The following is a 23,137-nucleotide window of genomic DNA, read 5'->3' as shown; positions in this document are numbered from 1 at the left end:
TCTTGGCGCGCGGCTCGACGTAGAGTGTTCGATGTCGGTGTACTTGAGCCGGAGATGGTGTCGTCGGAGTGTCGACTCGAGCGGTTCCGTCTTGAATAGGACGACGAGGTAGAAGAGCGGTTGACCAACAAGGCACGAATCTCGTCCATTCTTGCATCGTTCTCTTGTTTGTGTTCGTCAAGCTTGTTGTCGAAGTAGTCTCTTGTACGTTGCTCGGAGAGGCGCAAGTGGGTGCGAGATTGTCAATGCGGTCGCTCAATGCTTGTTGTTCTTGATGGAAAGCTCTTTGTGCACCGAAGAGGTGGCTCCTGGTGACGTAGGAGGTCGAGTCGTCGTCTTGCTCGATCAAGAGTGGGTTGGTAGAGGAACTTGGCCTATCCATCATTCCAAGCAAAATATGTGAGTGGGAGAAAGAGAAGAACTATACCAAATGTACCTTGACCAAGGTTGAAGATGGATCAATGATCACTCAAATGTGTAACAAGGAAATAGCACAATTTGTACCAATTCTTGTCGGTTCTCACACCTACACAAATAAAGCCTTTGCGTGGAGCCTGGTGAGGATGGTGGCACAAAATTTGATGCAATTGTTAGTAAGACTCAATGATATTGAAAAGGATTCGCAAATTTGCAAATGCAACAAGTAGACCAATAGCAATATGTGGCACACGGAAACGCACACGGAAACACACGCACATAGATAAATGGGGTCGTGCAACCAAAAATGAGCTAAAAATGTGGAATCCACAGAAAATGCTCTTGTTGCACAACACTAGAGAGACGCTAGCACGATTGCACAATAGGCAGATACGAGACTTGTGCACAACCTACTAAGCAAAAATGCAACGACTTCTATCCCAAGTATGCTATATGTATGGTATTCCTATGATATGAGCCAAGATGATCGAGTATGACAATCTTAATGTTGTATGATGCTATGGTTCTTGCTTAAAAGCTCTTTGCTTATCTTTCTCGTTTGCTTAAAAGCTTGTTTGGCTCTTTCTCGTTTGAGCTCTTTTGATGACCACTTATGCAAAACTTCACGAACCAAGCTAGCAATTGTGTATATGCTATGACAACCTGATGACACAAGAGATGATACCAAGATATGTACCAAGATGATATGGTATGTATGCAGTGGGAGCTATGATCACTGATGTGCACAAGTGACATTGCCGGCAATACTCAAATGGCTAGTCTCGATAGGTAAGGTACACAAAATGGTCTATCGGTTTATCAATGCAATGGCAAGGAGTACACAAAGTGTCATCGAGGTTACCGTCCTTGCTTACGGTTGAAGGTGTCAAAATTGTTGAGAGGTCGATGACGAAGATGAGCGGCGGTGATTGCGAAGTCGAACCGTCCCTAAGTAGCCGAAACACTTTAGGAACGGAAACCGCAACTCAAATTCTTCAAGGAAAAAAATGTGTCAAAATTTGTCGGAGTGCGAAGCGGGTAAGCAATGGTGGTTGCGGAAAGCGGTGGTGGTATGCGGAAGTGATGGTGGTATGCCCGATCAAAAATTGACGAGAGTTAGGCGGGAATCGGAGCGGTGGATGGAAGTGATGCTGTCAGGGGCCGGATGTCCGGGCTTGAGGGCCGGATATCCGGGGTGGCCGGATTGTGAGGCCCTAGGCTAGTCTCATGGATCAACAACAGGATTCGAGAGGGGATCAGGAAGAGTAGGGAGGAGAAAAGGGGAACCAGAGGAGGAGGAGAGGAACACGGGAGAGATGAGATTCAGGTAGTATTCATTAAACAACATGCCTCTCTAGAGTTTTGTAGCTACAATATAACCACACCACACCGAACACGCTACCGGCCGGACCCACGGTCAGACACACACCACGCCTTACACCCTTTGACTCTACACAGTGGGACCCAGGGCCACTTATCTGTTGTCCGTCGACACCAACACTGGTGGGGACGTGACACTTTCCCCTCCTTGAGATGTAGGCTCCTCCCAAATTGAAGCTGCCGGAAAACGAGCCCGAAGAACATAATAATCTTCCCAGGTTGCATGACCTGCAGCAATGCCGCGCCACTGGACCTTGATTTGAGGGATTGCTGAGTTACCTTTCTTTACCATGCGTCGTTCAAGGATTGCTTCGGGCTGCAATGTAACAACAGACAAATCTGGTGGCTCGGGCAAGTCTGCAAACACTGGAGAGTAGTTTGCAGTAAATGGCTTCAATTGAGAAACATGAAAGACAGGATGTATGAGGCTGGTAGCCGGAAGATCTAAACGATAAGCAGCAGCACCAATTCTTGCAGTGACACGAAATGGACCAAAGAACTTCAATGCGAGCTTGTGGCAGGGACGGTTGACCAGCGAAGATTGTGCATATGGTTGGAGTTTGACCAGAACTGCCTCGCCAACAGCAAATTCCCTATCTGTACGATGCTTATCAACCTGCGACTTGATTCTCTGCTGAGCACGCAAGAGGTGGGCACGTAACAGAGCCAAAAAATCTTCACGATCTGCTGCTAGCTCTGCCAGGGAAGCCGGTAATTCTCCAGTGTCAATCGGCATAGTACCAAAATTAGGATCAATGCCATATAATGCCTTAAAAGGAGTGTTGCCAAGTGACGTGTGGTAAGAGGAATTATACCAAAACTCTGCCGTTGGTAACCAGCGTTTCCACCTTGCCGGGCTGTCATGAACGGCACAACGTAGATACTGTTCCAAGCATTGGTTAACACGCTCGGATTGCCCGTCCGTTTGGGGATGATAGGCCGTAGAGTAGCATAACTTGGTGCCTATCTCCTTGAAGAGCTTCCTCCAAAAAAACTGGTAAACACCTTATCTCGGTCGAAAACAATCGATGCCGGAACTCCATGAAGGCGAACCACATTATCAATGAAAACTGTGGCTACGGACTGAGCTGTATACGGGTGTTTCAGAGGAAAGAAGTGGGTGTATTTAGTGAGTCAATCAACCACCACTAGGATTACCTCAAATCCTTCTGATTTCTGAAGCCCATCAATGAGATCCATGGTAATGTCCTTCCAAGGGCGCCTAGGCACTGGCAAAGGCTGCAGCAAACCACCCGGATGTGTGTGCTCGTTTTTTGCTTGCTGACAAACTTGACACTGCTTCTCCCAGTCATCAACTTGTTGTTTCATGCCAGACCATTGGAATAATTTGGACACACGGTAATAAGTGGCCCTGACGCCTGAATGACCCCCGACAACGCTTTAATGCAGAGCACTGATTAGTTTTGTTTGCAGCGCAGAATTATTACCAATCCACAGGCGTCCTTGATATTTAATCAGTCCTTGATCAAGTGAATAACCGTGTTCATCCGGACTATGCATTGCCAGACGCGCCAATCGGTCCAGAACTGATTGATCAGGTTGATAGGAATTCATAACCTCCTGCATCCACATTGGTTGGCAAGTCGAGACTGCTGTGATTGTGTACAAATGACCCACACGAGATAATGCATCTGCGGCATTGTTCTTCGAGCCTTTGCGATATTTAAACTGAAATTGTAGGCCCACCATCTTAGCCATGGCCTTGCGCTGAAGATCAGTAATGAGTTGTTGATCCTGTAAATGACAGAGGCTTCGGTGGTTTGTAATGATAGTGAAGGGATCCCTCTGAAGGTAAGGGCGCCACTTATCAATGGCCATAATGACAGCCAAGAATTCATTCTCATAGACATACAACTTTTGATTGGCCGCACCCAAAGCCCTGCTCAGATAAGCAATAGGATGGTTATTCTGTGAGAGTATGGCTCCAATTCCTATAGCAAAAGCATCAGTTTCGACTTCAAAAGATTGACTGAAATTCGGTAGAGCCAATACAGGAGTACTAGTCATAGCTGTTTTCAATGTCTGAAAAGCTACAGTTGCTTGCTCTGTCCAAACAAAACCTTTCTTAGCCAGTAATTGAGTCAAAGGCTTGGCCATAGTACCATAATTTCGGACAAACTTGTGGTAGTACCCGGTCAATCCAAGGAACCCACGCAATTCAGTAGCGTTGGTAGGTTGAGGCCATTGTTCCATCGCCATAGTCTTCTTTGGATCTGTAGCCACACCTTCGGAAGAAATCACATGACCCAAGTATTGGATTTCAGTCTGCGCGAAAGAACATTTGGAAAACTTCACAAACAACTGATGCTCGCGCAAGGTCTGCAGTACCGAGCGGAGATGCTCCAAAGGTTCCTCCCAAGTGGTGCTGAAAACTAGAATGTCGTCCAGAAATGTGATGACATACTTGCAAAAATGTTGTTCATTAAGCACTGAAATATTGGTGGTCCATTGGTCACCCCAAGTGGCATAACACGAAATTGGAAGTGTCCTGAATGTGTCTTGAATGCAGTCTTCTCCTCACCCGGTTCGTGCATACGGATTTGGTGATAACCTGCCCTGAGGTCCAGCTTGGAGAAATTTTTTGATCCTGCCAGTTCATCAAGTAATTCGTCGACCATAGGCAGTGGGAATTTGTTCTTCACAGTGATGGCATTGAGTTTGCGGTAATCCATGCAGAAACGCTAGCTACCGTCTTTTTTCTTAACCAGAAGTACTGGCGATGCATACGGGCTCATACTAGGTTTCACAATCCCTGCCTTGATCATCTCTACCACTTGTCGTTCAATCTCGTCCTTTTGTTGTGGCGAGTATCGATAAGGGCGAGAGTTAGGAGGGTTATGACCCACTTCCAAGGTGATTGCATGATCATACACTCTATGTGGAGGCAGGCCAGTTGGGGTTTCAAACACATCCTGAAAGTCTGTTAAAACTGCAGTTTAGATCTTCTGGATATGAGCCAGGCGTCGAAACAACATCACTTGAAGAAGGATCAACCACGGCCATAGCCCAAATATCATTGCCATGTAGAGCTTTGTCCAATTGCTCTACTGACATAGCTTGCAATTGCATAGTAGACACAGTCTGAACACCTTGAAGGGAGATGGTAGTATCACCATGTGCAAATTGTAATGATTTGCCCTCCCAATCGCAAATCATCGGACTGTGACACTTAAGCCAGTCCATTCCCAGCACTACATCATAGGCCCCAGTTGTAGCACTCTCATTGGTGTCACAAAAGTGTGACCCTGCGCCCACCAGGTCAGATTAGGGATTTGAAACTTGGATTCCATAGCTTGACCATTTGCAACTGTAACTTCCACTGCTGGAACAGAGACCAAATCCAATGAAGCACGCTTGGCAAAAGTTTCATCCACAAAACTGTGACTACTGCCCGAGTCCACGAGTGCCAACATGACTTGGTTGCCCACCAATGCTTTTATGCGAATGGTTTTTGTATTGTCGGCTCCTGAAACAGCATGGGCTGAAATCTGACAGCTCTCAGCTGTGGTGGGTTCAATTAGTAATTCCAAAGCTTGCACTGCATCTTCAATTAAAATTTCACCATGCTCTCCCAACTGGATTGTCAGCAGTTGCAATGGCTTCTTGCACTGATAGCATAATCCATTAGCACACCTAAAGTCTCTCAGCTGACGCTCCCTACCAAAATCATCCGCTGCTTTCTTGTTGCCTTGTTGCATAGGCTGAATTGTAGCCGGAATTGACTGGTGTTGCATGTGACGTGGAAACCGTAGTTTAGTCTTTTGTAACTCCAGTTCTTCCTCTTGGATCTTAGCTAAGCATACTGCCCTTGTTACACTAGTGGGTGCCTGTAACCTGACTGCAGCACGAATTTCATCCTTCAATCCAACACAAACTGAGATATGAAAAACTTCGAGTTTAGGGAAGGATCTAATGCTATCAAATGGTACATTGCTGTCTCAAATGCAGACTTGTATTCAGTCACTGTGCCCTGTTGTTTTAGTTGCAGAAGACGAGTCATGTGAGATTCAAACTCCTTTTAACCAAACTCCAGTGCAACCTCGGCTGCAAAATCATCCCAGGGCCACAACCGGCGGTGGCGTTTGAACGCTTGCCACCACAACGCAACATGTCCCTCCAAATATAAAGTTGCAGTCGCTACCCACTGATGTGGCTGAACTTGGTACATCTCAAAATAAGTGACAGCCAAATCCAACCAAAGTCGTGAGTTCTCACCAGCGAAACGGGGAAAATTGTGCTTAGGCGGCTTGATGTACTACGCCCGCTCCTGTGCCGCAGCAAACTCCCGACGCTGCTCTGGAATAGGCTCCCACGCGTGTCTGAACTCCTGACGCTGCACCGGTGGTTGATCCCGATTGATGGCTGCTCAATGGGTGAGGGGGGGGGGGTGCAGTAGTGAACACCTGACCTTCTGGACGCTCTTCCGGTGTTCCCAGAAGCGGAGGATGCAGGTTGGCGAGCCGCGGAACGGGGCGAACGGTCGAGGTCGCGCCCTGCTCCGTCACGCCCGATCCCGTCGATGTCGCGCCCAACTCAGCCTGCCCAGGACGAATCGTGTCAACGTTCTCTTGCGTGGCCTCGAGTTGCTTTCCCAAATTCGCCATCTGCAGATCCATGGCCTCGAACTTGGTCAGCAGCGCGGCCAAGGTCGACTGGATGCTCTCCGAATTCTCACCCATGGCGGCTAGAACGATCTTGGTCTGCGCCGACGGAAGCGACTGCTTCGAAGGCGCCGTTGCTGCTTGCCCCAAATCAGGCTAACCCCGCTAGGGATTTTGGGCGACAATTTGTGGAACAAATTTTCGCACCCTTCGCGGTGGAATTTTACAGCCCGATCGAGGGATTGAGAGCGCAAGCGGTCGCGATCTAGGCTCTGAATACCAATTGTGAGGCCCGTCTCACGGATCAACAACAGGATTTGAGAGGGGAGCAGGAAGAATAGGGAGGAGAAAAGGGGAACTAGAGGAGGAGAGGAACACGGGAGAGATGAGATTCAGATACTATACATTAAACAACATGCCTCTCTAGAGTTCTGTAGCTACAATATAACCACACCACATCGAACACGCTACCAGCCGGACCCACGGTCAGACACACACCACGCCTTACACCCTTTTGACTCTGCACAGTGGGACCCGGGGCCACTTGTCTGTTGTCCGTCGACACCAACACTGGTGGGGACGTGACACGGATGTCCGGGGGTCACGGGCCGGATGTCCAGGCTCTGGATCCGTGGACGAACTCGATGAACTCGCGGTGAGAAGACAAATTCGGGGCAAAATTTGGGAGATTTTGTGGATGGAAATTGGGGAAAAGACGGGGAAAGCTAGATCTACCTGCTACACATGAAGTCCGCGGATCAAATCCAACAAAACTTCATCACACCAACAAATCACAAAAAAAATTGGCTGGGCTATTTTTGTGGGGATTTTCGAATTTGGGACAAAATCAACAAAAACAAGGCTAGAAAACAAGGGTAGGGGCTCCAAATTCGTGATCAACCAAGGCTCATGATACCAAGATGATGTAGGGTGGAAACCCTAGGGCCGATCTTTCACGATTGGAGCGGATCCTACGAAGAACACGAGGAAAACATGAGAGAAGTCACTCAAACCAACAAGATTCGATTACACATGTGCTAGATCCGCGAAACACAAAGAGATACACGATCCATGATCAACAAAGGACGATACAAGTAGCAAGTTCTTCTCCGTGAGGAGGTCTTGAGGGGGGTCTTCCCGTGAGGGGTCTTGAATTCGCTTGGGGGATCTTCTCTAAAGAGGGCGTGGACTCCAATGGAGAAGTAACCAAGTGGATGAGCAAAGCTCTATCTTTCAAATGAGCTAATCCTTTGCTAACCCTAGAAAGGAAGAGGAGTATATATAGTCTAGGTGGGCGAAGAGGTACATGGGCCTCGGCCCTTTACTGTGCGCAGATAGTCGGGGCCGGACGTCCGGGCATCGGGCCGGATGTTCGGGCCTTCACGCGGGACCGGATGTTCGGGCTGGCGGGGTCGGCCTCGGTGTTCTCTGGATAGGCCGTGTCCGGATTTCCGGGCCGGAGGCCGGATATCCGGCGGCTCGGGAAGAGCCGGATGTCCGGGCCCTTGGCCGGATGTCCGGGTCCTGTAGCTTCTGCTGGGCGGTGGCTATGGTAGATGCTCCAGGGGCCGGATGTCCGGGGCTTGGGGCTGGATGTTCGGGTCCTGGGGACTTCTTCGGTTCCTTCCGTCGTTCTTCTTCATCCGTGAACTTGGGGGCTTGTCCGTCTTCACATGCATCTTCGAGAGAGCCTTCTTGGTACCTGATAATGCACAACATTCCGGACTTAGGTAGTAACCATGTCTCGAGTGGATCATGTGGAATATCACTAAGGAAGGAAGTCACCTTGGTCTCGAGAGCTCTAGCTCGTGCTTGTGTCATAGGTCCTTTTGGTACTTGATGAGACGATGGTAGGTCCATGGGGATGACCAAAGGATGCTCCGCATCAAAAACCATGTCTAAACGGTGCCTTAAGGGGTGTATTTATAGGGGAAAAGAGAGGGAATTTCGTCCACCCTTGGCAAGGTGGGACTAAAACACCTCGTGAGTCGTCCCCCTTACAATACGGACTCTAGAAACAGCCTAATAAGAGGTATTTCGGGATTACATGGGCCTGGCCCAAAAATAAGGTGGCACGGCACCTATAATAAGCTATGGACGAATTTTATGAACGGGCATCTTGTATATTTCGTCCATCTTGTATGTCATCATGGTGGCTTCGAAGTGCAGAAATCTTCCCTGGAAACTTTGTTCTTGTTCCCTTCGCGCGTGCCTTCATCTCCATGCTTGATCATGCTGCAATGTTCATCCTTCTTGTCCATGCTAGGCCCTTCAACTGTAATCAACACAAATATACCCAAGTTAGGCAGCATCACATTCTCATGAACATTAGAAACATTACCAAGAAACGGAAGTACCTGATAATTTAATTGGCGTGCGCGAGCTCTAGTAATTGGTCTAATAGGTATAGTAGCAGGGGTTGTGGGTGTAACTGTGGTAGCCATGTCCTCATCAGAAACCTCTCTTCTTGAGCAGCTCTTCCAAGAAGTCTAGGTTTACTTTATCAAAAGCTTTTTCATAATCAAGTTTAAGAACTACTCCCAGTTTTGGATATGGAGTGAATGGCCTCGTGTGCCACCATCACACTTTCCAAAATGTATCTCCCTTTGATAAAGGCAGACTGGTTACTAGAAATGAGTTTATCCATAATCTTGGCTAGCCTCTTAGTGAGGACTTTGGTAAAGATCTTAAAAATACAATTCAACAAACTCATGGGCCTAAACTTCTTCATGACTGTGGCATCATGTTCTTTTGGGATAAGGGTGAGCATAGCAAAGTTTAGCTTAAAAATGTCCAGCTTTCCCTCATGAAAGTCCTTGAACATAGCTAGGATGTCAGGTTTCACTAGATCCTAGAACTTTTGGTAGAACAGGAAAGGGATGCCATCTAGGCCAGGGGCACCATCATAATAAGAATCAAAGACTACCTTCTTGATTTCTTCCTCGGAGAAAGGAGAGTCAAGCACCTCGTTGTCCTCAGCAGTCACACATGATTGGTTACTAAAGAAGTGGTCATCTAGAGAAAAGCCTTCTCTATCCTCTTTAGCAAACAAATTTTTGTAGTAGCCAGCAGCTACATCAAGCATCTCCTTATGATCAGAGGTGGGACCATTCGGGCCATCCAGGGTGTGGACCATGGTTTTCCTCCTTTGGTTAGCTACAACTTGGAAGTAGGCTGTATTCCTATCCCTTCCTTAATATCTCTATCTCTAGATCTCTGCCTAGCTTTGGTAATCAAGATGAATCAAAGCAAATCCTCAACTGAATCATACAACAATATTCGGTGGGATATTGTGCTAGTTTCCTATTACATGAAATATAGACAAAAGGAATACTTTAACATCCCCCTTTAGCTTGTGCGTCATACGGAAGCAAGCATAAGCTGGAATGAAACTCAAAGAAGAGTTGTGAGGGCAATCCTTTTGTCATAATGTCAGCGTGCTGATGCGAGGATGGCACATGAAGAACTCGGACCTCACCAAGCGATACCTCTCGGATGAAGTGGATATTAATCTCAATGTGCTTGGTACGACGATGCTAGACTGGATTAGAGGCCATGTAGACAGTACTAACGTCGTCATAGAAGACAACTGGGGCAGACGTCGGAGGGTGACGGAGCTCCCCAAGGAGCCGACAGATCCAACAGCACTCAACAACAACATGAGCAACCGCGCGATACTTTGCCTCGACACTCGAGCGAGACACAGTGGTCTGTTGTTTAGACGACCAAGAGACAAGGTTGTCACCAAGATAGACGCAGTAGCCGGACGTAGATCGTCGGGTGTTAGGGCACCCAGCCCAATCGGCGTCAGAGTATGTTGTAAGTGCCGCGGAGGAGGAGCTCGAGAGGTGCAAGCCGAGGTCGAGGGTGCCCTTGATGTACCGGAGAATGCGCTTAACCAAGTGCATATGAGGCTCTCTGGGCGCATGCATGTATAAACAGCCGTGCTGAACTGCATGCACGATATTCGGTCTTGTGAGCGTCAAATACTGTAAGGCACCGGTGTAGCTCTGATACTCGGTGGGATCGAAGAGAAGAGGACCATCTTGAGCTGAAAGCTTGCACTTAGTGCCGATCGGAGTGGCAGAGGGGTTACTATAAACCATGCCAGCATGGTGAAGTAACTCCAAGGCATATTGTCGCTGAGAGAGGACCATGCCCAAGGATGTCCAAGTGATGGAGATGCCAAGGAAGAATGACAAGGCATCGAGGTTTCTCATGGCGAACTTTGAGTGGAGCTGCCATGTCAGGTGACGTAAGAGTAGATCCGTCGAGGCAGTGAGGATAATGTCGTCCACATACAATAGTAGATAAGCAAGGTCGGTGCCGCGCCTGTAGATGAAGAGGGGCACATCCGACTTGGAGGCGACGAAGCCAAGCCGATGTGCAAAGAGAGTGAACCGCTGGTACCAAGCGCGCGGAGCCTGCTTAAGACCGTAGAGAGACTTGTGTAGCCGACACATGTAGTCCGGGCAGCGAGCGTCAACAAAACCGGGAGGCTGCTGGCAGTAGACCTCCTCGTCAAGATTGCCATGGAGGAAGGCATTCTTGACGTCAAGCTGGTGCATCGGCCACGACCGAGAGACGACAAGGCTGAGGACAATGCGAATTGTGTCAGGCTTGACAACGGGGTTGAATGTCTCATCGAAATCAATGCCTTGTTGTTGAGAATAGCCTCGTATCACCCATTGAGCCTTAACCGGGCAAGGTTGCCATCCTAGTGGAACTTGTGTTTGAATATCCACTTCCCCGAAACAACATGAGCACGAGGAGGACGTGGGACAAGAGACCACGTCCCGTTAGTGACAAGAGTATCAAATTCCTCGGTCATAGCACGACGCCAGTGTGGGTCATGGAGTGCACCCCGGTATGTTTTCCGAATAGGAGAGGGAGTGGAGTGAGTAACAGAAAGATTAAGAGGGTCGACGGGTTGGAAGAGGCCACGCTTAGCACGAGTGACCATGGTGTGGGTGTTGGACGGGGATGGCGGCTGGTGAACCACGACCGGCGGGGAGGAGTCCGTGGACACCGAGGAAGGGGAGGGCATCGGGCCAGGCGGGGTTGCATGCGTGGTCGCGGGCGAGGAGGGAGTCAGTGACCCAGGAGAGATGCTGGACTGGTCCGACGTAGGGGTGGATGGGGAGCCATGCATGGTGGGTGGCGGGTCTGCATGCATGGCAGGTTGCAGGCACGCACGAAAGCCAGACGGGTGGTTGTGCAGAAGAGCCAGGCGACATGGTGCGGGCTGGTTGGGAGTGGGTTCGGGCCGGTGGGGATGAGGCTGGTGGGGTTTGGGTGGGTGAGTTAAGGGGTGTGGCATGCGTATGCATGTTGGGTAGATTAGGGTTTGATGGTGTGTGTTGCGTGGCGGCCATGTCTAGTAGGAAATCGAGCGCGACCAGGGGGGTTGGTGGGGCGATTAGTCGAGTAGGAGAATGGAAAGACAGTCTCGTCGAAGATGATATGGTGAGAGATAATGACTCGGCGTGTAGAGATGTCTAGGCAACGGTAACCCTTGTGATTGGACGGGTATCCTAGGAAGACGCAATCAGTGGACTGAGGAGCGAGTTTATGCTTGGCCGTAGCAGATTGGTTGGGATAGCAGAGGCAACCAAAGACACAAAGAGCGCCATAATTTGGTTTTGTGTCGTAGAGACGAAAGTAGGGAATCGAAAAACCAATGGATTGTGAGGGGCGTATATTGACATGGTATGTTGTCGTGGCAAGAGCCTTCGCCCAGTAGGAGGGCGGCATGGAGGACTGGAAGAGGAGAGTGCGAGTGACGTCGTTGATCGTGCGGATGGCACGTTCAGCCTTGCCGTTTTGGGCGGACGTGTAGGGGCACGGAAAATGGAGGTGAATACCATGAGTAGAGAAGAAGGTGAACGTGGAGTTGATAAACTCGGTCCCGTTGTCGGCTTGCATGGCTACAAGAGGACGTGAAAATTGTGTGCGAATGTAGGCAACAAAGTTAAGAAGAATAGCCGCGGTGTCGGACTTTTTCTGGAGAAGAAAGGTCCACATAAAAAGAGAAATATCGCCAACAATAACAAGATAGTACTTGAAACCGGAATTACTCAAAATTGAAGAAGCCCAAAGATCACAATGGATCAACTTAAATGGTTTGACGCTTATTGAGGTGGACCTAGCGAAGGGCAAGCGCACGTGTTTGCCAAGTTGACAAGCATGACAAATATGCGAGGCTGCCTTATTACATGACATAAAGGAGTTCTTATGAAGTTGGGACATGGCGTCGCGTCCCAGATGGCCTAAGTGACGGTGCCAAAGCTCGGTGGAGGTTGCGGCGAGGAGTCCATGGGCGTTGTGGTGGATGACCGATGATGGGAAGACGTAGAGGTCGCCGAGACTATTGCAGCGAAGAATCACAGCCTTGGTGCAAAGATCCTTCACAGAAAAACCGAGGGGGTCAAACTCGATAGAACAATTATTATCAATGGTGAAGCGATGAACGGAAAGTAAATTCTTGACGATATGAGGAACGAGTATTCATTACGAAGGAAAAGAGAACGAGTTGAAGCGGGTATAGAGGTGTGTCCAGTGTGGGATATGGGCAAGGTGGAGCCATTACCCATGGTGACAACAGAGGAGGAGGGAGAGTGCGTGAGATGTTGAATCATACGGGGTCGAAGGCCATGTGCGCTATGGCTCCGGAGTCCATTATCCATTCACTCACTGTCGATGGAGTTGAGGTGTTGTTTAGTGCAGCAGGAGGGCGGAGCAGTCCCACGCCGTAATGCCGCCGTAGCTAGAAGTGGGTGGCGCGTTGGTGCCGAAAGCCTGGCCGTGTAGCGGGGCGAGGGAGGTAAAGGCCTGGGCCGGCGGAAGGACTGGGGGTCGCGGCCCGAGCAGGCCAGCAATGGCGTTGGGCCTCGCTGTTGGGGGCGCCTGAAGCAGCTGATGGGCCTGCCCCGTATGGGGGTTGAAGCAGACCCAGGGACCAACGAACGAGGGCGCCCTGCGCTGGAAGTTCCTGTCGTGGGAGTTGGAGCGTCTGTCGCTGCCGTTCCCGCTGCCGGAGCCCTTCTACCAGTTGCCGCTGTTGCGGTGTCCGCCGGAGGAGTCGCCCCCGGAGGTGTTGCTGTACCGAGGGCCGTCGTTGCCGTGTCGAGCGACGTCGCCATGGTCAGGTGCGGAGCTGACCAGAGGAGGTGAAGCCGCTGGCGCCATGGGGAGGCGCACCACCATATAGTGCCGCCTGGTGTCCTATCGCGACAGAATTCGCGAGCTGGGTCTCGCGGAGGGTCAGCGGCGACCTCGTATGGCTGAACGAGGGAAGGGGGTTCTGCATGGTGACAATTGTCGTGATGTCCGAGAGACGCGGATTGAGGCCACAGAGGCAATTGAGGACGAGCGTCTGGTCGGAGATGAGGATGCCAACGTCACTGAGGGCGCCGGAGAGTGCCTTCAGACAGTGGCAGTAGGCAGTGTGATGGAGAGCTCGCCCTGGACGCGGCCGCGGAACTCCGCCTCAAGATAAACAGTGCGGGTCATCTGATGATCAAGGAAAAGGTTGCTGATGAGCGTCCAAGCTTCTTGTGCCGTCTCGTCCTCCGCCATGATTATGCCGAGTATCTCGTCCGAGATGGACCCAATAGAGCCACGAGCGGACAATATAGTCCTCGCGAAACCAGTGTGCGGTGCGGTCCGCCTCGGCAGTGGCGGTGTTGACGTGGGAGAGCAGATCATACTTGCCGAGAAGCACACTGATGAGCATCCTCCACTTGGTGAAGTTGGAGGCGTGGAGGTCCAGTGTCACAGGGACATGAGTGTGGACACTCGTTGACGGCGGTGGATGCAGCGGCGGGCATGATGGCGGTGATCAGGTTGCCGTTGGTGGAGTTCATGGAGGCGGGGAGGGTTGAGGAGGCGAGGGAGGAGCTGGTGTTGGGGGTGGTGGACATGGCTGGACTGCGCTGCGAGGGGCAGGGAGCAAGCGGGGTGATCAGGGAGGATCGTAGGTAGTCTCTGATACCAAGAAACAAAGTAGGATTGTGTGATTCACGCCACACTTGGGGCGGCCTTTGTATACTAAATATACAGGATTACATGCCTTGGTAATCAAGGTGAATGAAAGCAAATCCTCAACCGAATCATACAACAATATTCGGTGGGATATTGTGCTAGTTTCCTATTACATGAATTACAGACAAAAGGAGTACTTTTAACACAAATCCCTACCCAATTTTGCTGCCCACCAACCAGCAGCAGCCCTGCCATCAGCAGATTTACTAGCAGCAACAACAGATTGCCGCTGTAGAAATATATTGCCTGCCTCTTCATCAAATCGGACTTTTGGATGAGTTGGCTGGAGCATGACTTCAATATGTATCAGAGCCAAGAGGTCTCAAGTTCAAGACCCTGCCAACGCAATATTAAAAAAATAATTCTGCGGCCTACATCGATCACGTCTAAGGACTAAAATAGCCTAGACGTGAGGGGGAGTGTTCAAATATATTGCTGGCCTCTCCTCTCTTCATCAGTTCGGACTTTTGGATGAGTTGGCTGGAGCATGAATTCAATAGCCGCCGCCTTCATGACTCCACCTGCCAACCGATTTCATATGTTGTTATGGTTGTGGTCCCCTCCACAACCCATCTATGGATCCACCTCTCCCATCACCTTGGCTTAGGTTGGGTTCCGGCATGCCCTGCTTCCACAAGCTTGACTTCCCAACATAGGATGGTTTGGTCGATCCTGTTGGTTGGCTTAATATGTGTGAGCAGTTTTTTCGTGGACAGCGCATGGATGAGGCCGACAAGGTTTAGACTGCAGCCTACCATCTCACCAATGATGCTCAATTTTGGTACTTACAGCTCGAGCGTGATTCTGGCATGCCGACATGGGAGCAAGGAGGCTTGCCATGTTCAGTTTGGGCTGTCACTTTGCGCAAATCCCTTCGACAAGTTGGCATGTCTGCCGTTCACTTCCTCGGTAGCAGACTATACCAGCAGGTTTGTAGCGCTCGTGTGCCGCAACAATGAGCTATTAACACCATCCCAACAGCGGTTTCTGTACACAGCAAGGCTGCCCGGTGATCTTTGCATTGACGTCGAGCTTCAACGACCATCTGACCTCCACACCGCCATCTCCTTCCTCAAGGCCTATGAGCAGCGGCATTTTCCTCCAACATTACCACACCAGCCTTCTGGGACTAGGCCCTTGTGCCCGTCCAATCCTCCTGATGGAAGAGGGAGGCCGGGGGCACGGTGGTGTAGTTGGGCACGGGCCCGTAGCCGCCGTAGCCGTACGCGCCAGGAAACAGGGGCGCAGGAGCAGCATACATGGCCTGCTGTGGTGGAGTGCCGGGCCGGGGTCCAAGGACGCCAGAACCCGGAGCGCGCCAGGGCATGGGCCACGCTTGGACAAGGCCCGTCCAAGAGTTGGCGCCGGGCACGGGTGCGGGCAAGCCGGGGACGCGTGGAGGCGCTTGCTGAGGGAGACCACTGGAGCCGGAGCCGCCACCGTTGCCAGAGCCGCGCCCGCGGCGACGCCCGCGGCCACCATGCCCGGGAGCGGCGGGGGAGCGGCGACAGGCGGAGCGGTTGGTGGTGAAGTGCCGCGCCCGGCGACAAGCGCGTGCGCGCCCTGGAGACGCGCCGTCTGCTCGGCACGGTGCTCCTCAAGGAGGAGGAAGGAGCGCGTCTGAAGAAGCGTGGAGAGGGTTGCACGAAGTGATGTGCGGGATGGCGCCATGGTACTGGCGCGCGAGCCCACGCAGAAGATGGAAGACTTGGCGCGTCTCCTTCACCGGTTGGCCGAGGTCGCGCAGTTGGTCCGTGTACGTCTTCAGCTTGGTGCAGTATTGCATGATCGTCAGGTCGCCCTGCACCACGGCATGGTACTCGGCGTCGATGTAGACCGCCGGGGCGAGCTGGTTGTCGCGAAAGACGCCGTCGATCGACGTCCATACGGAGAGCTCTGTGTCCTCCTCTTGCATCACGGCGTCCAGCAGATTGGGCGCAACAGTGGTGTTGAGCGAGTGGACGACAGCATGATCAGCCATCGCCCACTCGGGATCGTCGAAGCGCGGCACTGCCGCAGCGTCAAGGTGAGCGCGCAGCCCGAACATGCCGATCGCCGTGTCGAAATGACGGCGCCACTGCGCGTAGTTGCCGGCGAGGAGATCGAGAGTGACGGGGACGTGGCGGCGTATGTCGATGGTCTGGAGCAACGAAGAGGGGAGCGGGGACACGGGCGCCGACGCGAGGGCGGCGGGTGGAGCGGGAGCAGCCGGTGGTGCGGCGGAGAGGAGCGCTGGAGGTGGGGCAGGAGCGACGGGAGCGCCAGAGTCGCTAGCAGCAGGGGAGGGAGGAGGGCTGGGGTTGTCACCCATGGCGGCGGAAGCGGGATCGACGACCGGAGCAAAGGGATTTGCCTGGTCGACGGTATCTGATACCATGATGGAAGAGGGAGAAGCGATGGGATTCAACACACGTTCATTAGCTCTGCAGGCTGAGGTTATATACAGTTTTACAGAGGTTCATGTGCCACTACCATGCGATCGTGGGCTAACAGCATGCCCACCACTCTCACGCACGCACAGACCAGAGGTCGTGCCGTATACACAATCCGTACGCAGGTACACTACGTATACTCTAACACCTCCTTCTGTCAGCGCAGCTACAATACCTTCCAGCCAGCACCACTAGCACCTGTTTTGCCATCAACCACTCCAGAGCGAACCCCGTCACGGCAGATTCGGCACCTGACTCCAGCTGAGTTGGAAGAACGTTGTTGTCGGGGCCTTTGCGTCAACTGCGGCGAGATATATGTTCAGGGTCACCGTTGCCTGTGGCTCTTCTTCGTCGAGTCTGATGACTGGTAGCACCCAAGGCCCCCTAGGAGGCAATTGACAATCTACAGCTTGTGGACAAGCTGTTTTTCAAGGAAGGGAGAGATGTTATGTGGGCCAGCCATCAAGCATGGAGTCTGAGGCCTTAATTAGAGTCCTAGTTGATCAATAAACTTTGTTAGAAAAGGGTCCAGTAAGTTTAGAGATCGTATTATAGTTTGAATAGATTTACCGGCTTGTTGGTCAAGCATTGTATACTATATAAAGGGACCGACCCATCTCAATAAAGCAGAGACACTTTTATCTACTCCTCAGTAATTAGGGTTGTCAGTAGTAGATCCTTCCATACCCGTACTAATTGCTTATTTGTAGTGGTTTTAGACAGATGGTGTACAGAAATAGCAAGAACTATGTCAAAAACTAAGTGTTAACTTACTCCTTGTGTGTTCATGAAGCTAAAATGGCAAGTAATTCTGACCAAATGCTGTATTATTATATTTTAAATAACGTGAAGTAATGGCAATGATGCTAGTTTGTGTGTTTTTGTCTCGAGTTTTCTTGAAGATCATTCACTGTGTTTATTTCTGGTGCTACTTATTAGATATTATATTGGCAGACAAAGATCTGTTCATGTCTGAACTTATAGATAATATATATAGCTGTGTGCATCAATTGATGTAGAGGCCAGGGGTTCTTCCCACTTTTCTTTTTGAAAAAAAGAAGAGATGTTAATACATATATTTCTACAGGGGAATTTTGAAATGTCCCATCAGCAAGCGTTAGCCCAAGTAACAGCACAAGCAGTCCATTCTCAGTATACTGTTGGCAGTCAAGCAGATTACTCACTCCCTTTCTCATCGGCAACATCAGCTTTGACATCACAGTTCATCAAATCTTCTGCAAATGTGACATCAATGAAGGAGACAGCAACTCTGCCACTGCATACAGTTAATGATAACCTTAAGTCAAATGAGGTTTCACAAGGATTCCAAACTTTGGCCCTCACCGTGGATAAACCTGCTGATGATGGGTACAATTGGCGAAAGTATGGCCAGAAGGCAGTTAAGGGTGGAGAGTATCCAAGGAGCTACTATAAATGCACCCAGGCGAGCTGTCCAGTTAAGAAGAAAGTGGAGCACTCAGCATATGGACAGATTACTCAAATAATTTATAGAGGCCAGCATAACCACCAGCGTCCACCAAAAAGGAGGTCCAAAGATGGTGGCAATTTACTAAATGAAGATGATTTCCCTGAGAACAGAGACGCGTTGACTCGATCAGAACCAGGCTCTCAAGATCATTCTGGAAAAGTTGAGGTATCAAATGATGGCATCACAGGGCTTTCAATGTCTAAGAGGAGAGACGGAGGTGATAAATCGTCTGGCTCAAGTGATAGAGAGGAGGACAATGATGAAGCAGGTGATGACAATGGAGATGCTGGTATTGTGAATGCAAACAAAAGGTGGTTCATGTAGTGAATAAAAATTTGTTAGTAGTATTTTTTGAAGCTTCAATCTATAAATGCTAGTTTCACTGGACAGGCATGTGCCGGTGCCAGCTCAAAGAATCATCGTGCAAACAACCAGTGAAATTGATCTTTTGGATGATGGCTACCGGTGGCGCAAGTACGGGCAGAAAGTGGTAAAAGGGAATCCTCATCCAAGGTAATCCTTCTGTTGCCCTCTATCTTTATCCGTTCTGCTCTGAGTCCCGGCCATATTGGACCACATTCTGCTCGGTGGCGCAAGCACATTGGACCATATTGGGACCAACTCTAGATAATGCCACATTTTCCTGCATCTCTATGTAATTTATCACTAACTATGAAGAAGACTACTGTTTGTTAGTTGTAGACACAGAATATATGTAAACCTTCCACTGGAATAAGATCTTTTGGAACTTCTTACTGGCATTGGAGGACTTGAATCTTAATTTTCAGAATGGTGTTTGAAAAAGTGGATTCTAGCTTTCATCCTGGAATTTTGGACCTTTCTCACCTCCACACCCCTTGTTGTATTCTGGTTGTCAAGGGCAGAGGGGTTGGGAGGTGAGCAAATGTCCCTTGCGCATTCTGGTTGTCTACGGCAGAGGGGCTGGGAGGTGAGCAAATGTCCTTCTCAAGTGATAGCTAGGAGGGCAATGATGAACTTACTGGAGATAGTGGAACTCCTACTGTTGTCAGAATTATCAAACATACATGTATGAAGCTCTGATTAACCATGACTACTTGATAATACGATTGATTGGCTGGACAATTTTGCTTCTGCACGGAGTTGCGACCTATGTTTATAAAGCGGTAAAGCGAAGCGAGGCGCTAGGGGGGCGCCTCACTGCTTAAGCGATAAAGCGTAAAGCGAGGCGACGCTTTACACAGACTCTGAACCTGATGGGCAGTATAATAGAGCACCATTTAGTGAGACATATATATGTTGATTCTAATCCACCAGTGAGCCCATATATTCTGATCCATCCACTAAGCAGTAAGCAACTAGCCAATTGCTATAAGAGAGGCAGTAGCACCTAACAGCAGAGGAGTTGTGCATAGCATAACACACAACAGAGCAGAAAAGGCTGGTGCAGATCTGAGGAAGCTGCTGCCAGAGGAGAGAGGAAAGAGCTGAAAGCCTGGATATTTGCACGCTCTGGTTTTGGTTCTCTCTCTTTCTTTCCCCTCCTGTAACTGTTTCACATGTGAGCCCAGCCCTGTTTCCCTGCCAGGAATCTCTGTACCCTGCCTGGCAAGTCTAAGGCGTCCTCTCTGCCTTAAAGCGCCAATCAGGACGCCTAAGCAGGCGCTTCAGACGCTTTAGTGTCTAAGGCGGACGCCTTAGACACATGTCTAAAGCGAGTTGGACGCTTTGAGCCTGGAGGGCGCTCTAACGCGCTTTAGGGACGCTTTACAAACAGAGGTTGCGACAGATTTAAGTCGTAGCTCAAAATTTCAAACAGATAGACGTCTAGACATACTGACAACCACAAGGCTGCGCAAGTGTCATCTGAAACAGCCTCTTATAGATACATAGAGAAAGGCTGCGTACTAATTTCTGTAAGAGGCTTTTACCTGATATCAGGTATTTCGGAAACAGCCTCTTACAGAAATGTAGGGAAAGGCTGCATACTATAGACCCAAAGCGGTCGGACCCTTCCCCGGACCCCGCGCAAGCGGGAGCTACATGCACTGGGCTGCCCTAGACTTCTAGACATACTGACAACCACAAGGTTTAGTTTTAAGCACAGAAAATAATCAAATGGACCATGCTGCTGATTAGTCAAGAGAATTTTTTTTCCGAGGAAATTAGTCAGAGATTGAATGAATAATCCCTTGCGTATGCTACCTGCCTGTTCCCTTTATTCGGTTGAATTATTTTTATGGCATAGTCTGTTTGACTTTGCTTGTTTAGCGATATACAGAACATTTGGATATTTTTTTGCTATGGTTCTTTTGGGCAAGTTTGCTGCTGTCAAAATGATATCTAGCTAGCAGTTTGCACTGTTTAGTAATCCCCCCTTTTTTGTTGTTCTCTTTCTGAAGTTATTCATGACATATTGACTCTAGTTGTGCACTGTACAGGAGTTACTACAAATGCACGTACCAGGGTTGCGGTGTAAAGAAGCATATCGAAAGATGTTCGCAAGACCCAACGGCGGTGATAACTACATATGAAGGCAAGCATAGCCATGATGTGCCAGCAGCTAGGAGCAGCGTGGCTGCTGCTGCCAGTGCCAATGCATCCTCTTCCATTAGCTTACTACATAGAGGGCAGAAGGCAGCATCCAGTAGCCAACGGGTGTTGCCCAGAGCAGCAGTACATACATCAGATTCTTCCTTGCAGCTAAAAGAAGAAAATGAGATAACATAAACTTTTGGAGTACTTAGTGAGGTAAATTATTCCAATATATTAGCCCATTTCTGGTTGTGCTGCTGCATTGGTTCAAATCGAGAGGATATTCTTCCACGAGCCTTGCTTGCACAGAGTCTGTGTTGCAGCACTGCATCTTGCGTGCTGTACTCCCATTGGTTTTAAATTGTACTGGTCTCTATTCCATGGAAAAACTGTAGGTGACGGAGGTTTCGTTGTTGCAAGTGTATATGCTCGAGTTGTACTCCCTCCATTCCAAAATAGATGACCCAACTTTATACTAACTTCGTACTCCCTCCGTCCCAAAATTCTTGTCTTAGATTAGTCTAGATACGGATGTATCTAATACTAAAACGTGACTTGATACATCCGTATTTAGACAAATCCAAGACAAGAATTTTGGGACGGAGGGAGTACAGAATTGAGTCATCTATTTTGAAACGGAGGGAGTAGCTCTTACCTGATAACCTCATTTGTACATATATCTCCGTAAGTGTCATTTGACAGGATGTATTAAAGTCTTAATTGATGAACAAGGCAATGGCCTTCCGTCAATCTCCTTTCAGTTTGTCGTCGCAGCGGAATGTGCCTCGGTGGACCCGAGGCAAAAGAAAGAATCAAATTGTTCTGATGCTTGTGTCTCGTAAAAGCGAAATATTCTTTGAATGTGAGACGATGTTCTTGTTAATAGCGAGGTGCTTGTTGTGTCTTTGTCTTTGTCAATCTTAAGATTCGTGGACTTAGTCTTCCGTATATGCTCATACGGATAGAATGTGTATATGTTCATACAAGTGAATTTATGGGTATGTGATCAACTGAGTTTGTACTCTGATTCTTAAAAGAAATCCCCATAATTTATCACCGAAATATGTCGGGAAATATAAGGTTTATTTTGTTTGGTTATAAGTCCTTGGCAAATTAGTTCGAGTCCTGCCATCCACCTGCCACCTCTTTTAGGCGATCAAGGATGGTTGATACAAGGAGTTATTTGGAGATGTTGCTCTTTGGGCAAGTTGTATTGTATGTGATGGGGACATCAATACCATTGTTACACCCACAGCTCCTGCCGCTATACATATTGGATCAATTACTAGAGCTTGCACACGCCAATTAAATTATTAGGTATTTTCGTTTCTTGGTAATGATTTTAATGTTCATGAGAATATGATGCTATCTAAATTGGATACATTTGTTTTGCTTACAAATGAAGGGCCTAGCTTGGAGAAGGATGAACATTGGAGCAAAAACAAGCATGGAGATGATGGCATGCGCAAGGGGAACAAGAACAGAGTTACAAGTGATGATTTTAGGACGTTGAAGCCACCATAATGAGTGCATGAAGACTTGGATGAAATATACAAGATGGTACTTCATAACTTTCGTCCAGAGGCTATTCTAGGTGTTGTGTCACCTTATTATTGAGCCAGACCCATGTATTTTCGAAATACTTGAGTATAGGCTGTTTTTAGAGTCTGTATGTGTGGGGAAACAAGAGATAGGGTTGGTTTCGGACCCCTTCCCCAAGGGCCACGAAATTCCCCCCTCTTCCTCCATATATACAACCCTTAGGGCGTCGTTTAGACTTTGAGTTTTGTTTAGATTAAAGTTCGCCATAGCTGCAACTTCGAGTACTTCGTTTGTGTTCAACGACCAGACAAAGGCGTCACATAACCCCACCTTCATTAATAAAGTTTTCCTCTTATATTCGCAATATCCAGATTGCAATCTTAGTTTCTTACTTGTTCTTCGTTTGCTCGCAGGAAAACAGACCCTCGTGGTCAGGTTGATCGCGCTCCGGCGTGGTCAATAACCCCTCGGAAGTTGATTTAGCGATTGCTAAGGCACGGCGTCTCGCACGTTCGTAGTCGGATCGTCAAGGTCGACTCCCACAGAAAACGATAGCCACCATCTCATCGAAAGACGGGACACTTTTGCCTCTATCAAGTGGTATCAAATTTCCAGGTTGCTCGGTGAGATTTTACAGTTTTTCGTAGTTTAGATCGAGTCTGTTCTTCATACCTACAGTCCACGAAAAAGCCAAAAAA

The 23,137-nt window shown here is 49.2% G+C and overlaps 1 protein-coding gene across 3 annotated transcripts in view; it reads left to right on the top strand.

Annotated features, from left to right (window-relative positions):
* The window catches only part of LOC119295919 (probable WRKY transcription factor 3), a 28,768-nt gene extending 7,463 nt beyond the window's left edge, over positions 1–21,305 (top strand). Inside the window, exons 2-5 of one of the 3 annotated variants that reach the window (XM_037574349.1) lie at positions 17,982–18,694; positions 18,774–18,896; positions 19,263–19,332; positions 20,804–21,040. In XM_037574349.1, the coding sequence (XP_037430246.1) occupies positions 17,982–18,694; positions 18,774–18,896; positions 19,263–19,332; positions 20,804–20,896 (999 nt within the window). In that variant the 3' untranslated portion in view covers positions 20,897–21,040. Of the gene's footprint in view, positions 1–17,981; positions 18,695–18,773; positions 18,897–19,262; positions 19,333–20,803 lie in introns of all 3 variants that reach the window. The other 2 variants (XM_037574350.1, XM_037574348.1) reach the window with 2 other exon arrangements.
* Positions 21,306–23,137: the final 1,832 nt, after the last annotated feature.

This window comes from Triticum dicoccoides, chromosome 4B (assembly GCF_002162155.2).
Source record: "Triticum dicoccoides isolate Atlit2015 ecotype Zavitan chromosome 4B, WEW_v2.0, whole genome shotgun sequence".
Classification (NCBI taxonomy): domain Eukaryota; kingdom Viridiplantae; phylum Streptophyta; class Magnoliopsida; order Poales; family Poaceae; genus Triticum; species Triticum dicoccoides.
Note: the sequence above shows the minus strand (reverse complement) of the source record. Positions and strands in the feature narration are given on the sequence as shown.